The sequence below is a fragment of the Fukomys damarensis genome, unplaced genomic scaffold (assembly GCF_012274545.1).
Source record: "Fukomys damarensis isolate Sample0158 unplaced genomic scaffold, DMR_v1.0_HiC HiC_scaffold_39, whole genome shotgun sequence".
Taxonomy (NCBI): domain Eukaryota; kingdom Metazoa; phylum Chordata; class Mammalia; order Rodentia; family Bathyergidae; genus Fukomys; species Fukomys damarensis.
In genome coordinates, this window is record NW_022900951.1 from 86,720,112 (window position 1) to 86,735,667 (window position 15,556).

At 37.4% G+C, this 15,556-nt stretch overlaps 1 protein-coding gene across 1 annotated transcript in view; it reads right to left on the reverse strand.

The window, feature by feature from the left end:
* The window catches only part of Ammecr1 (AMMECR nuclear protein 1), a 125,516-nt gene extending 110,007 nt beyond the window's left edge, over nucleotides 1–15,509 (reverse strand). Inside the window, exon 1 of the mRNA XM_010603070.2 lies at nucleotides 15,055–15,509. Coding sequence (XP_010601372.1) covers nucleotides 15,055–15,488 — 434 coding nt within the window. The 5' untranslated portion in view covers nucleotides 15,489–15,509. The remainder of the gene's footprint in view (nucleotides 1–15,054) is intronic.
* Between the last annotated feature and the right edge of the window lie 47 nt (nucleotides 15,510–15,556).

Genomic DNA, 15,556 nt, shown 5'->3' on the forward strand with positions numbered 1-15,556 from the left:
CAAGCGCAAAGACCCGTGTTCAATCCTCGGTACCAAAAAAAAAAAAAAAATTAGATGCCCCCAATCAAAAAGGGGATAACTTGGGCCAGGGATTTAGCTCAGGGGGGATGCAGCCTGCTTCTCAAGCAAAAGGTCCTGAGTTCAACCCCCAATACCAAAAAAAAAAAAAAAATTAGATGCCCCCAATCAAAAAGGGGATAACTTGGGCCAGGGATTTAGCTCAGGGGGGATGCAGCCTGCTTCTCAAGCAAAAGGTCCTGAGTTCAACCCCCAATACCAAAAAAAAAAAAAAAATTAGATGCCCCCAATCAAAAAGGGGATAACTTGGGCCAGGGATTTAGCTCAGGGGGGATGCAGCCTGCTTCTCAAGCAAAAGGTCCTGAGTTCAACCCCCAATACCAAAAAAAAAAAAAAAATTAGATGCCCCCAATCAAAAAGTGGATAACTTGGGCCAGGGATTTAGCTCAGTGGGGATGCAGCCTGCTTCTCAAGCACAAGGTCCTGAGTTCAAGCCCCAATACCAAAAAAAGAAAGAAAAAGGTTAACTGAAATGAATAAATGAATAAACACTTCTCAGAAGAAGAAAGACAAACGGCCAATAAATATACAAAAAATATTCAATATCTCTGGCCATTAGAAAAATTCAAAGTAAAACAACACTGAGATTCCATCTTATTCCACAAAGAATGGCTACCATCAAGAAACCTAATGATAACAAATTCTGGCTAGGCAGAGAGGGAAAACTATTCATCCTAAATTGATGGAAGGAATGTAAACTAGTAAAGCCAAATGAAAATCAGTATGGAGATCACTCAAAAATTAATAATAAAAATTGTATCTGATCTAGCCATACCCTTTGTAGGTATCTTCCCAGAAGAGTTAAAGACATCATATGGCACTGATGCATGCATATCCATGTTTACAGCAGCACAATTCATAATAGCTAAATCTTGGAAGCAGCTTCTATGTCCATCAAGAGAATAAAGAAAACGTGGCACATGTTTATACACAATAGAGTGCTACTCTGCCATAAAAGGGATAAACGAGTCATTTGTATGAAAATAGATGTACCTCCAAACCACAATGTTATGTGAAATAAATCAGACACAAAAGCTTAAGTATGGCATAGTTTCTCTTATATGAGAAGTCCACACTACAACTAAAAAGCAAAATAAAAGGATATAGTAAACAGATTGTTTTGCAAGAAAGAAGACCATGAGACAGGAATGAGTGATATAAGAAGAGGTGAAAGGGAGAGGAAAAAAATAATACCATGAAAATTAAAGCACCATGCCAGGACAGTATAAATTACCGAAGTTAGTAAAGGGTCAATGAAGGGTTATTATTGAGACAGGGAATATGTACATTCTTCTGGAAAATGAAAAAAGGTTTAAGACTAAACCATTCCTCTCCTGTAAGAAGTGATCTAAATTTCTCTGTACTAAATTGAAATAACCACAAGCCAACGTAAGAGCAGCCCATTGGAGACAGGAACCAGGACCAACTGAACCTACTTTTTTTCCACTTAAAAATGAGGTTTACTTATTCTGCTGCCATAGCCAAAATGGAAAGGCACCAATTCTTTGTTGTTGATGTGTTCTGCTCTACGGAGGACACTGCCAAATTAAAATGCACATTGTTTAAGGCTGAGAAAAATAAAGTTGGCATCAGAATGGTTTAAACCTGTATAAACTTCCTACCTTCCTGATGAGGGCATCTACCTTTGCTAACAAAGCAAAGCACATAGAAAGTGATCAAGGACCTTCATAACGTTTGTACTGAGAACTACTGGATTCCATTTGGCCTCCTACCTTATGCAGCAAAAGTCCATAATCACTGCACAAGTCAATATCAATATCTTCTTAAACTTTTATTAAAATATTTCACCAACACTATTTTCCTTCAATATATGGCATTACTTTACTTCACTGTAGTGATATATAATTCATATGACTATTCATATAATTTAAATTTATAATTATGACATGAGGGAAAATTCAATTACTTATAAACTGACTATAAAGAACACTATTAGTATTAGAGCATACTGATACAATGTTCATGCCTATGTGGTTAGAACCTGTCAGAGATTAGTCCCTATATTTGGGGAGTAATTTCCTTACATTCTGAAATATATTCTAGGGAATGAGGGAGTTACTAAAATAAAATATAATTTTACAGTGATTACTGAAAAGATCTTTTCGGTTTTAATCTTATGCTTTAATATAAGACAAATAATTAGCTAACAGACTGAGAATTTTGTTCTATTTTTCTTCAAAAAGTAATCATTGCTCAACATAAAATAAAAATGCTATGCTACTGTAATTTAGTAAACACTTTTAGAATTTTATTCCTAAATAAAAGCATATAAAACTTTCCAAAGTTTGCATTTATTTGTGTCACAGTTAGCATTCTTAAATAGGTCTTATTAGGAACCATAAGGAAAATGCTTATTAAACTAATCCATGTTTAAATTGATTTCACAATTATCCAATAATTAGTACGCAATCCTCATAAAATTCTCAGTATTTACATTTTATTGATTAAATCTTTCAATATTCAAGTAAAATTTCTTCATTAGCTTAGGGAGAAAAAAGTGGTCTAAACCATTTAATTCTATAGTAAGTAGGGTATTTTATAAATTACATAATCTTTGTAGCTAGTCAATTTTTCCAACTTCACATTTGAGACCCTGAAGTTTAGAAGAAAAAGAGCACCAACCCAGAAGGCACAATGGTAAAGTGTGATGTAACTAATGTTAATCTTACTAACACTGAAGGTATATTGACGAATGAAAACACTCTCTACACAGCACACTTCTGCTTATGTTATTTCCAAGACTCTTGTCTGGTGTCATGACATTAAAGGAGCCTATGAAGCATAATTAAACAAAAGGAAAACTTTACCAAGGAAGAGGCAATTTGCAGACGATTATTAGTTTAAAATTGTCAACTGAAAGTCCTTCATTCCCAATACCTGAATTATAGTTAATTCCTGATAGATATCCTTTCTTGCTAGGTTCTTTATCACTTCGATCTACTTTTGAATGATACCCACAGAGCACTGTATAATACTCATTCTTTTTTCTTTTGGTACCAGGGATTGAATTCTGGACCTTATGCATTGCAAGGCAGGTGGCAGAACCACTAAGCTAAAACTCCAGCCCCTGTATAATACTCATTCTGATCTCTGTGTCTTTATGCTGTTACCCTGCCTAGAATGCTTTTTCCATTTGGGAAAGTTTTACTAAGCCTAATCTTGCTTTGTCCATGAATCCCTGACATACAACCCCAGCCCACATTAGTCTGCACAAACTCCTACAGATCTCATTGTCCCCATCACTCATTCAGCTATCGAATCATATGTCACATTACTTCTTTCATGAATTTGGTCTCCTCAATATCGCTGCAAGTTTTTTAAAGACAGAAAGCATGGCTGAGGCTTCTAACACCCAGAAATAAGCCCAGCATGCTGTTCTGCCCACAAAAATTATACTACTTAAACTGAAATATTACAACTAGTCCTAATATAAAGATCTTAGACGGGTTTGATGTAAAACTGGCAAATAAATCCTGAGGCTTGAACAAACACACAATTTTAAAGTCTGTAAGAAAAGGAATAATCATAGTAGAAATTTTATTTCCTTATTTAGAAATGCAAAGCCTTCTCTAAATGGAAGGATTTAAAAACTCCTCCAAAATCCAAATTGATTCTTTATAATTCAGTGGTAATATTTAAAAATATCTACATCCTTGCTAATGATAAAGAACCTTATATTACTTGTAAATAGGGTAACCCCCCAATTTCCAAGATCCATAACTTAAAACAAAAGATCAATGACTTGACCACACCTACTCTTTCAGAAACATAATAGCCATATTTATTGATTGATTGATTGTTAACAGGGTTCGAACTTGGGACCTTGCACTTGCGAAGCAGGTGGCAGAACCACTGAGATAAATCCCCAGCCCTAACTGCCACATTTAATGAGAGATTTTCCTTAGAAATAAGTATATATACTATAGGAAGCATATATATATATATATGCATATTGATTTAAATACCTTACTTATAATATCCATTGTGCAACACATCTTCCAATTTTCTCTGTGAAGAGCACATTTCTTCAGAAATATTCCTCAGAAACCATCAAAAATAATGTTCTCCTTTAATATCTTAGTCCTTGCACCTTTACAAGTGAGAGAACAAAGGCAAAGCTTCTGCCTGTCAAAGATGTTTCCTTATATTATCAGCAAATTCTTCAGGAAGCCCTAAAGAATAGAAGATGAGAATAATCTAAAAGGAAAGCCAGAAAATCAAGCATTTCTCAGGTGCAAGGAGTTGGTATTAAGTATACTAATAAAGCGAATGATAAATGTAAGATCAAATGCTAGCTGAAATATTACTAGTTTTGAAATAATTGTTTTTTGTTTTTGTTTTTGTTTTTTGTGGTACTGGGATGGAACTCAGAACCTTATGCTTTGCAAGGCAGGCACGGTGCCACTGAGCTAAATCCCTGGCCCTGAAATAAATTTTAATATGATTATTTATGATTCTAATTCCTTTAACCTAGTTTTTCATAATTTTCAGTACTTCTGGAAAAATACTTCAAAGTCAAAAGTAGGCTTCTTGTAAACAGGCTCTGTGCATTTTTAATACATGTTTTATTAGAACATTAACTTTTAAAGGATTTCCAAAATTTCCATTAAAAATGCATTGCTTTAGGTGGACTCACTATCGATGTGCCTTTGAAATATAAGCTAAGTATTATGTTATAGGTTATAACATTGTACCGTACACTTTAACATTTGCTAAGAGAATAAATTTCATGTTATTACCACAAAAATTAAGTAAAATAAACTAGGATCAGCATACATGTGACATGATTAAAGATAAATCAATTAACCAAAAATGGCTGACACTCCAGTTAATTCCGAGACTGTAATTTACAAGTCAGGTTGACCACAGCAGGGTCGCATAAGATTCATTTATGCTATTCAGAGTATACTAATGCTACCTGTCTCATAGTTCCCAAGCTTACATAGAGGACCCATTCTGGTGAAACCATATGAACAATTTTCAGTGTGATTTATAGCAGGTCTTTCTGTATTACTAAATTGTGCCTTTGTTTCTGATAATAATTTTGAAATAGTATCACGACCACTAATCCTAAAAGAGAGACATCTGGCATGTATAATATAAAACATGTCTTTTGGAGCCTTCCTCTCCAGACTGTGTGCTAGTTTCCCTTTTCTGCCCTGAATCTAGGTTTCACCTCACTTGACTACCATTCATTTTTCTCTCTCCATAATTTTCATTTCCTTCCATTCCTGCCTCTAGCCCTATGTGGCTTTCTCCACCTCGTCCATGCTTTCAGTGTGGAAAAGCAGATTCTACAAAACAACTTGCCATTCAGGGTAATAGTTGGAGGAGATTGTACAGTAAAAACATATTACAAAAACATACCACCTCATTAGTGTTAGAGAAATAGAAGCTATATCATCCTATTTTTTTTTATTGTAAGGGTTTTTTTAACTGACAAATGGAAAACTGTGATAGCAGATAGATCCTTGAACTGAACAAAAAACTGTAATCACTGACTGCCCTGAACCTACTCCTAATGTCAAGAGCTATTCCACAAAACCAAGACCCTGGCAAAGCTAGTGGCAAGTTTTGTCTGTTATGTTTTAATCCAAAACAATCTATGGCAAGGTGTTTTTTAATCATAGATAAATTCATGAAATGTGTTGAGCGTATTGCTTTAATATGGAAAAAGGTCAGAAGACTTTATGAGATAGTACTTTAGTAAATAAATTACCAACAGTCTTCCACTTATCACACAAAAAAGGACATAAAAAGCACCCATCATTTATAAACACTTACCTCACGTTGTTCAAAATCAGCACACTTTGTGTATTTGCCTTACTATAATAATATATGTATTGAAGTCCAAGTCTCACCAGCTATGTAACTTAATGTGAATCCCAAACCACCTATAAGTGACTATGTTAAGACTGCTAGAAGCAATAATGATGTCACAGAAAAGAAACACTAATGTGACTAGCACAAAAGCATTCCTGTGGGGTAGATACAGCGACGTGGGATACCTAAGCTGACAGTACCAAAATCAATTTTTCACAGATTTCATTCTGTAAGAATGACACAAAGGTTCACTAGCACCTAAGCAAAGCAGAGAATCTTATCACCTTGCAGCAATCCAAAACCCCAAAAGATGTTTCTAGAATTGTGTGTCATATGCTTACAGATCACATTAAAATATATGGAATAGCAAGGCAAACTACATAGGCTATTAAGTTAGTATCACTACTTTCCATTACTAGAGATCTGGTCAGCATCTTCTGGCAGGATATTGCATAATACAGTCAACTGTGTTCTCCCAGCATTGCATGTAGCTTTAGGTCACAGTGTGGATTATCTGTAAAATGAAACAGATAAGGGAAAGGCAAGAATCATCAAGACTATCACAGACCTTATTGGAAAAAAACAGTATTAGTAGGCCTGGACTCAAGAAGAACTTTTCAATTTGCCCATCCACTGAGGACTTCAAAGATCATAAAACAATATGACTAATCCTATCAATTGATAACATCTATCCTTCATTGTTGACCAAAGCTGCAAAACAGATCTATCTTGTATCTATTTTACTAAGCTTGACAATAAAGAACCTAGAATCTAGTACCATACACCACTCCTACTCCTTCAAAACTTCCTTTAACAGAAGTCCTGAAGCTACAAGTTCCTGAGATGGTCTTGCACTTAAGGCTCTATTTTTTTGAATACTTTGTTAGGATATACACCAAAGGAAACATAAGAATCATTGCTCTACAAATTAATAAGCTCAAACACAGAGGGAATATGCAAAGCTAGCAGTACAAAGCTGAAAACTATCACTAATCTCTGCCCATTTGAGCAGTTCAAAATCATAATGGGGAGGGGGTTGACTGATGTGATCCCAAGATACCAACCAAAACAACACAATAGCTCTGTTGCTGCTATGTAATTCTGCAAATTCAAAAAGAAATGAAATTCAGTTAACTGCCAAAACTTGGAATTACACATATTAAAAAATTTGATTTTACCTGCCAAAGCATTTGTTTCTTTCCATTTTTCCTTCAGCAGCACCACTAACCTCCTGGTTCCCCCAACTTATAAATTGAGTCATGTTCAAAGCCTTGCTTCCTTTTATTTCCTCCAAAAATGAGAATTTGGTAGAATGGGGTTTGTTTTCTTCCTTCAGTGCCTCTTTGCTCACATATACACTAATTTCAGGTCATCACACAAAACTCTTCCCACTATCTTTCTACTTGATCAAAATTCTATAACCAATATGTCTCCTCCTTTCTACCAAAGTAGAGGCAGTTGGGAATGGGCGAAGAGGGGGAGGAGAGGGTTCTTATACTTGTGATCAAATTTCACAGCCATTTCAACAGAGCTGTTTAACAAACTTTTCCTGTGCACAAGAATAGCTAGGCACAGAGCCAAGAAAAGAAGAGGCAATGATGGAAGCCAAAAAAACAGGTGAGCTGCAATCTTTCCACTCCTACACAAAACCTGGCCCTAAAGTAGGAGTTCCCATATAAGATGATAACTCCTTCCAATTCTTAATTCTGCAGCACTCCTGCATTCAGAAACTCTGCCCCAGGGAGGCTCTCCCACTTTCCAATGCCAGTTTTCTTACTGTGCTCATAACCTTAAGCCTAGCTGGTCTCCCCTACCTTAAGACTCTTGTACTTCCAATTCATCTTACACTGTAGAGGACTCTTCTATAAAAACTGTTCTCTTCCTATTATAAAGAATGATAATCAGATGCAAAATCTTCTATCCAGTCTTCCTCGGTGTTCCCAACTTGAGGACTACTTTCAATTTCCCTGAAGTTTTATGAACACAGAGACTAGAGCAAAGAATGCTGAGAGTGCAAGTTGTTGACTGAAGACAGCTGCTGGGAATCCCCAAGTATTGTAGCAAAGGGTGTGGCAACCGGTTTGAGAATAAGCAAGTAAGACTTCAACATCTACTAGTCATACATAATTATCACCAGTAATCTCTGTATCTTTTCCATTTGAAAACTTCACTCTAGTCATCCCCTTCCACAGGCCTTCTTCCTGACAACTGTTTTATTTCATGTCATTTCCATACATGTGCATGCTACCTATATCTTCTTAATCTAAAATCATGTATATACATTATAAATATTTTAAGCAACTTTGGTATTTGTACAATAACTTGAACAAGACTATAAGCTCTGTGAGGATATGATCATTTCTTCTTCTTTGCTTATTTCCAGCCATAGAACTCATCATAATGTATATTTTAAGAAGTTTTTTTTCCAGTGATGTATAATTTCCACTAAGCTATTCAACATTAACATTTTTTAAGCTTGAGTAAGTTTGAAAGTATGATATATTAAGAGCTGCAGAAAATACACCCACACTTGATACAAAAGATGCCAATTATAGTTGGACCAAACATAAAACATGCTCTACCCAACCAACTATACTACCATACCATTCTTCTTCCTTTGTTTTGTTTTCTTTTCTTTAAACAGTACTACATAAGCTTGTGGGTACTCTTAGCAACATTAACTACATAGCTCAACATTTACTTTTGGGAATCTACTCTTCCCACCTACACAACTACTGGCTTCCCACTCTGTCTCTAGCATCCTGTGAGCAACTGCCCAATTACTGATTGTGGAAAGACAGCTTATACACTGAAGGTCCATTCTTGGCAGCTGCTGGGTTTTACTGCTGGACCTCACTCAGCTTAACTGATTCAGAACAGTATTAAAAAGAGACATTATTACACAAGTTTGAAAAAGAGACTATTTAAGAAAATTTAAATGTAAAAGCCCTGGTCATTGTGCTGCTTTAGAACAGGCAAGTATGTGTGACATGGAGAGAACAGAATAACCACTATTAAAATCAAGAAAACTTGGGAACTTTGACTAATCTCATTACACAAGTTTTAGTGTTTCATACATATACATTCTCAAAAAGAAAAATTATCTATAAATAGGAATCACAGCTGTGATTTGAAAAATACAGTCCATTGCAGTAAATAGTTTTTGTGTTTTTAACACAAATCAGTTTTAAAAAGTGTACAGTTTTAAGATAGCAATGTGACAGTGGCCTGCCTTGCAAGCGCAAGGACCCAAGTTCAATCCCCGGTACCAAAAAAAAATAACAGCATTTTTCACTTTTTCAGGAGTGGTCTTTCTTCCCATTGGACTGGGAGATCCTAACAGAGATTCCTTCTTAGTTGCATGTATTATTAACTGGAACCTGAATGCAGCAGAAACACAATTCATAAACAAGAAAAAATATAGGCTAGATTACCACTTGTTTTAGCCATATGGGGGAGAAGGTAAAATAAGCATTGAATTTTTCTTTTTAACTAAATATACTTTGCCCTACATATATCTTTATATGAGGAATAAAAATAATTTTGTAATTTATATTTCTACATCCTTCCACGTCAGTCACTGATGGTTTGTACAGCATAAATGACAACTGGGGACATGCCTCTCTTCTATCAGTAAGAGAGGACATAAGATTATCTTCCAATGTAAATGGACACGGCTGAGAGAAACTATATTACACTTTCAAAAAGGCTCAACAACTTTTCAGTGTTTTTCTTTTTTAAGAGAAACTACATATTATGGCCAGAGAATGAAAGTTAGTATCATTGTATTAGTGGGTATAAGGAAATCTGTCATAGCCTACTAGCTTCATCTGCAATAGACTAATATGTTCTGCAGCTATTTGGTCTTCACTTAAAAAATATACAGGAATATACTAGTGGTGTTTAAAATGCTGAGTTAATATCACTTTAACCTGAGCTGCATTATCAAATCATCTTTTTTATAGCAAAATAGAATTGCTACTATTCTGGTGAAACAAGGTGCCTACTCTCCTAACACAACCCAACTCCTCCCAAGCACACTGTGAGCAACAGTAATATGACTACTGTAGCGAGACAAGAGTTAACTGTTCAAACACTTGATCAGAATCTCTAAAAACGTGCACATCCAGAGATGAATTTTTTAAAAAATGTTTTATTTACTGAAATAGAAAACCACATTTACTGATATTTAATAGTAAAGTATCTTCTACCTGCTGTGGCCTATTAAAAATGTAGTACTGCATTAATTTCAAAAATGCTATGATTAAAATTAAAAATTCAAACTGGGTGTGGAGGTGCACACCTGTAATCCTACCTACTCAGGAATCTGAGGAAGGAGGATAGCAAATTTGAGCCCAACCTGGGCAACTTAGCTAGAACCTGTCACAAAATAAAAATTTTAAAAGGGCTAAGGATGTACCTTGGTGCTAGAGTGGTTCAATCCCCAGCACTACAATCAAGCAATACATACATTACATACTTACATACACACATACACACAGAGAGTTCAAGAAACAAACACACAGCACAGCCTTAAAGATACGTCTGAAAAATCCTTGTGCCTTAGGTGTGATACTTCTGTATTTCTTTGTTAATGAGGGAAGTTCTTAAAACTAAATCAGACAAGCATAAGTACAAATAAAAGCTTTTAAAATCACAGCCTGCTATTTAGGGAGCTAATCACAAAAGTACTTCTTATGAGACCAAGAGGGGGCTTTGCTTAGTAAAATCAATACGATTCAAGTTAAGATGTCCTACTTGTGATGCTTTTGACTCTCGAAATGTACCTCTCATATAAAGCAATTTATGAAAAAGGCCTTAAATCATACCACAGTTTGCCAAGAGTCACCCTATTCTCTATCCCCTACTCCCAACCCCCGAACTGAAACCATGCCCAGAACCTTAAGACTCTTATGCTGTTGGCAGCACTCAATCTCCCGAGTACTATGTTACAATGAGCATGATAAAAAATAGAGATACAGAGGGAGGAAGTTTTATACAGAAAACTGACAGTCAAAACTGACGTTTCCTGACCATCACTCAAGCACTTATTCAGGTCCTCACTTCTCTCTAGCCCATAGTTTCCCAAAATGTGGCCCTGGGAATCAAAGCATCATCAGAGAGCTTGTTAGAAATACAAATTCACAGCCCCACCCCAGACCAACTGAATCCAAACTCTGGGAATGAGGCCCAGCAATTTGTGTTTTACAGACACTACAGAAGATTACTAGGTACACTAAGATTTAAAAACCAGGCCTCCTCAAACTTTAAAGTGCATAAAAATCACCTGGGGAGCTCGTTAAAAATGCAGATTCTAACTCAGCAAGTCTGATGCAGGGCCTGAGAGCTTAGATAGCTAAGCTCCCAGGTGATGTCTTCTGTAGGCCACATTGCAGCCATTTCCCAAATCAGTTGTTTACCAAAATTACCCACGCTGCTCATAAAGCACGGACTCCATGGCATCACCCCAGACAAAATTAACCTGACTCTCAAGAGAAACACCTAGAAGATACTCACTGGTTCTCCATCCCAACTACACATTAAAGAGCTTTTAATAATCCTTGATTCCCAGGTCCCTCCAAGATCAATTAAATCAGAATCTCTGGGCCTGGAACCCAAGCATTCCTATTTTTAATAACTTTCCAGTGATTCTAATATGCAAGCAAGTTTGAAAACAACTGCTTTGAAATCTGGCTCAAAACCTAGCACACCAAATCTTCTTAGAGTTGCAAACAGGTTCCTATAAAATGGCTAACAGTGCTCCCTTACAATGCCCATAATGTCATGTTGTTCTCATGTCTTGAACTTTATTTCTGTGGACAAATGTGCTCTCTACAATGGGGTAGGTAATCCAAAAACAGCAACAATGAAGAATCTTTATATGGCCCATTCATATGTTGACATCTCCTCCACCACTGAATCACATAGATGACTTGAAATTCCTAATAATCTTTCAGAGTGGAAGGATAAATGATGGATCTGTAACCTCTAAACTTAAAAAAGTCAGATTTTACCAGTTACAGATATTCTGACAGAAAGGTCCTGGAAAGGAATGAAAATAGTGTGTTTTTTACATATGAGAATTTGAAAGTGTCAAAACACAGGCCAGGGATTTAGCTCAGAAGCACCGTGCCTCGCAAGCACAAGGTCCTGAGTTCAATCCCTGGTAAACCTGCAGCATTTTCTGGTGGAAAGACTGGATCTCAAACATACTGCTCATGGTGTGACACTAACTCCTAGAAAAAAGCCCACTATGTGTATCAATGTTTGTGGGGGTGGGTACTGGGATTGAACCCAAGGCCTTGGCACTGAGCTACACTACACCCCCAGCCCATTTTAATTTTTTTTTTTTTAGACAGACATTGCCCAGGCTGGGCTCAGACTTGTGATCTTCCTGACTCACCACTCTAGTCATCTACTGATGTCTTATGAAATCTAACACAATGCCATACTAATAAGCACACAATACTATTGAATATATTAAATTAAAAACTGTATGGTGCTTAAGACATTATTAAATGACTGCAGTTATCTCACTGCCATAAACAAGAAATTTTCCTTAATTTCACACAGTATACTACAAAAATGAGCTTAAAAAATGAAAGTCAGAAATGGTTACTGATACCTAAAATCCCAGCACTCTGACATACTGAAGCAACAGGATCACAAGCTCAAGCCCAGTAATTAGCAAAATCCTGTATTAAAATTTTTTTTAAAAAAAATTTTAAAGGGCTAGGGTTGGAGCACAGTGTGAAGGCCCTGGGTCCAATCTCCAGTACCACACACACACCAAGATAAATGAAAATAAGATGCAGACTTCTTTTCACTTAAGTGAACTTTCATTCTCTGCTTGGTCTTGTTCAGCATGCACTCTAAATTTGGTATTCTGGAAAATACATGACACACTTACTCAAGGCCTATTACGTGATAATAGTTATTATTCTTCCACCACCATTTCAACATACAGTAGTCAACAATTAGTCTTATTCATCTGCTTAATTCCTTGAAAAAGAAATCCAGTGTCTGGTGTATTAGAAGAGAAACAAATACCTGAATATGTGTGCAATGGGGCCACTGTGAAAATGATATTTTCAAAAGCATTTTTCTGTATAAATTGGTCAAGCTCACTTTCCTCTTAAAATTCTTGTTATAGTCATTCAGTTAACCCAAACTCACTTTAAAATATGGGAAAATAGCACCTCTGGAAAGTGTGTTCTCATATGCTTTGAAGCCATAGAGCATGAATACTAGGACAGCCTTTGACAAACTCATGTACCAACTCAGGAACTAAATAGGAGTGAATTTTTAGTCCCACGGCTTTGTAGAGGCAACTTAAGTATCATCCAGGTGTAGTTTTAATAAATCACAGACATAAAAGTGAAGGTAGAAAAGTCACAAATAGGTGACTGAAGCTAATAAATATTTAATAGATTGCTTTTACATGGCAGTCTTTTCAAATTAAATTTTAATTCTTAAATCAAAAAAAGAGAAAGAAAGAAAGAAAAAAAGAAAGAAAGAAAGAAGGAAACTGGCTAAGGTGTGGACTTAGAATTCAAGCTCCTAGAATTAACACTATGAAATTTATGAAGATACTCAATTTCTTTGACAAGTGTCTGCCTAGATGCCTTTTCATACATTTTTCATGAACCAATGCCCAAAGATGAACCAAGTCTAGAAGAAAATACAACACAAAAGAGTCATACAAAATTAAAGACATTTACAGTACCAAAACCAAAGAAAACAAACAGTACAAATACACAATTTCCAGGACATTTTATTGTTATTTTCCACTTTACAAATTAATTTTATATTTTTAGTCTAGGCAGAAATTGTTTATACTTATCCAATAGTTCTATCCCCAATCTCACAAAATGAAATGAAACAGTTTAAACAGAACATCAATTCAGGTATTTATGTGAAACCAGGGACAGTTGTCTTAACCAGAAAAGTTGATGATTTTCACTGAGTTCCAATGATTTTTTTCTCTATTATTTTTCTTGTTGATACTAAGTACTTATAATAAAAACAACCATCCTTTTTCCCATTCTGCCCTCTCTTGGTCTTTACATTCTGTTTCGCATTTAACTCAAAAAGTCAGTTTACTCTAAGCTTACACATTTTATAAAAAAGCATACGTCCCCTCTCCCACATCCAAATGGACAGGAATTAGAATTAATCTGGCTTTTGGCTGTAAGAGGGCTATTATAAATACTTTCAGCTACACATTTGAGGGGAAAATAATTTAAAGTACAAATTCCAAAGAAAACCATAAAAGTGCCTACATATTTACCGCTGAATAATCTCTCAAATCATTGATTACAACACAGATTTCTCAGAAGTAAAATCAACACAAAAGCGAATACACACAATGTACAAACTGACAGTGGCTCTGTGGGGGCAGTTCTCACTGAATGAGCTATTACTCCGACAGGAGAAATAAGCGGGGGGGGGTCTCGCTCTTTAAATGTGAGGAAACCGGCGGTGCGCTCACTTCACTAGAAACACATTATAATGGGTACGTTCGAATAAAAACAGATAATAAGGGAAAATGTGTTTTAAAAACCTCCCCCCTCCCTGGGACACAAGGAAACCCGGAAAGAAAGAAAAAAAAAGAGATGTGTAATCTTCTCAAGCTCCGGAGCCAAGTTCCATCTCTAGCAGAACAGAAGTTGAATAGTTGCTATTTTTCAATGCAATGGGATAGTAACTATGTACAGGTACACAGAGCGGGAATACTGGCGGGGCTTTCACATGGGGTAATGGAAACTGAAGTGAGGAGAGGTCAGCACCTTAAATAATCCAGATCTCCAAAACCGGGACGGCGTGGGGTTGAATGCGGTAGCAAGAAGAAAAGGAAGGGGTCAAAACTCCTCAAAGTTACTGCAAAGAGAAAGCGAACAGCTCTCGAAGCCAGGGGGCCATCTATTCTAGCAGCACCCTGCTCCAAGTATAGGGTGCCTGCCTCGCGGGGCAGAAAGCGCGGGGTGCCCTTACTTAGGTCGAGTGGCTTGAGACCCGATCAGGGAGAGGGATAGGGACACGCGGCGGCGGGAAGGCGGACTCACACTTTGCCTCAACTCTGAGCCCCATCCCGAGCGCAAGGGAGAGGGCGGCGGAGGGCACGGTACTCACTAGGGCTCGTTGGTGAACCGGGGGGTACGGGGCTGCTGGTATCCGTACAGGTGACAGTAGAGCACATCGAAGCAAAAGCAGCACATCTCCGCTGACACCACCATCTTCCGGGAGACCGGTGATGAGGACGAAGCGGCGGACGAAGAGGAGGGCGAGGAAGCGGAGGCGGCGGCCGGGGTAGAAAGTAGGGTCCCCACTCCGCCACCGCAACCCTGGGGGGCAGAGAGGGTACAGCCACTGCTGCTACCTACTCCGGTTAGACCTCCCAGCCCGTTGAGCCTCGTACCGGCGCCTGCTAGTCCCAGCTCACCAGCTCTACACTGGCTCTCCCCGCTGCAGTGGGAGGAGGAGGAGGCGCCACCACCGCCACCAGAGCCAGAGGGGGGCGAACTGGACAGTTTCTGTTTCTTCACCCCACAGCAACCCGCCGCCATCTTGGAACAGTCTCCCCCACGCAGCGCTTCCGACCCATAAGTGAAGCGAGCTGGCGGCGGGGGCGAGC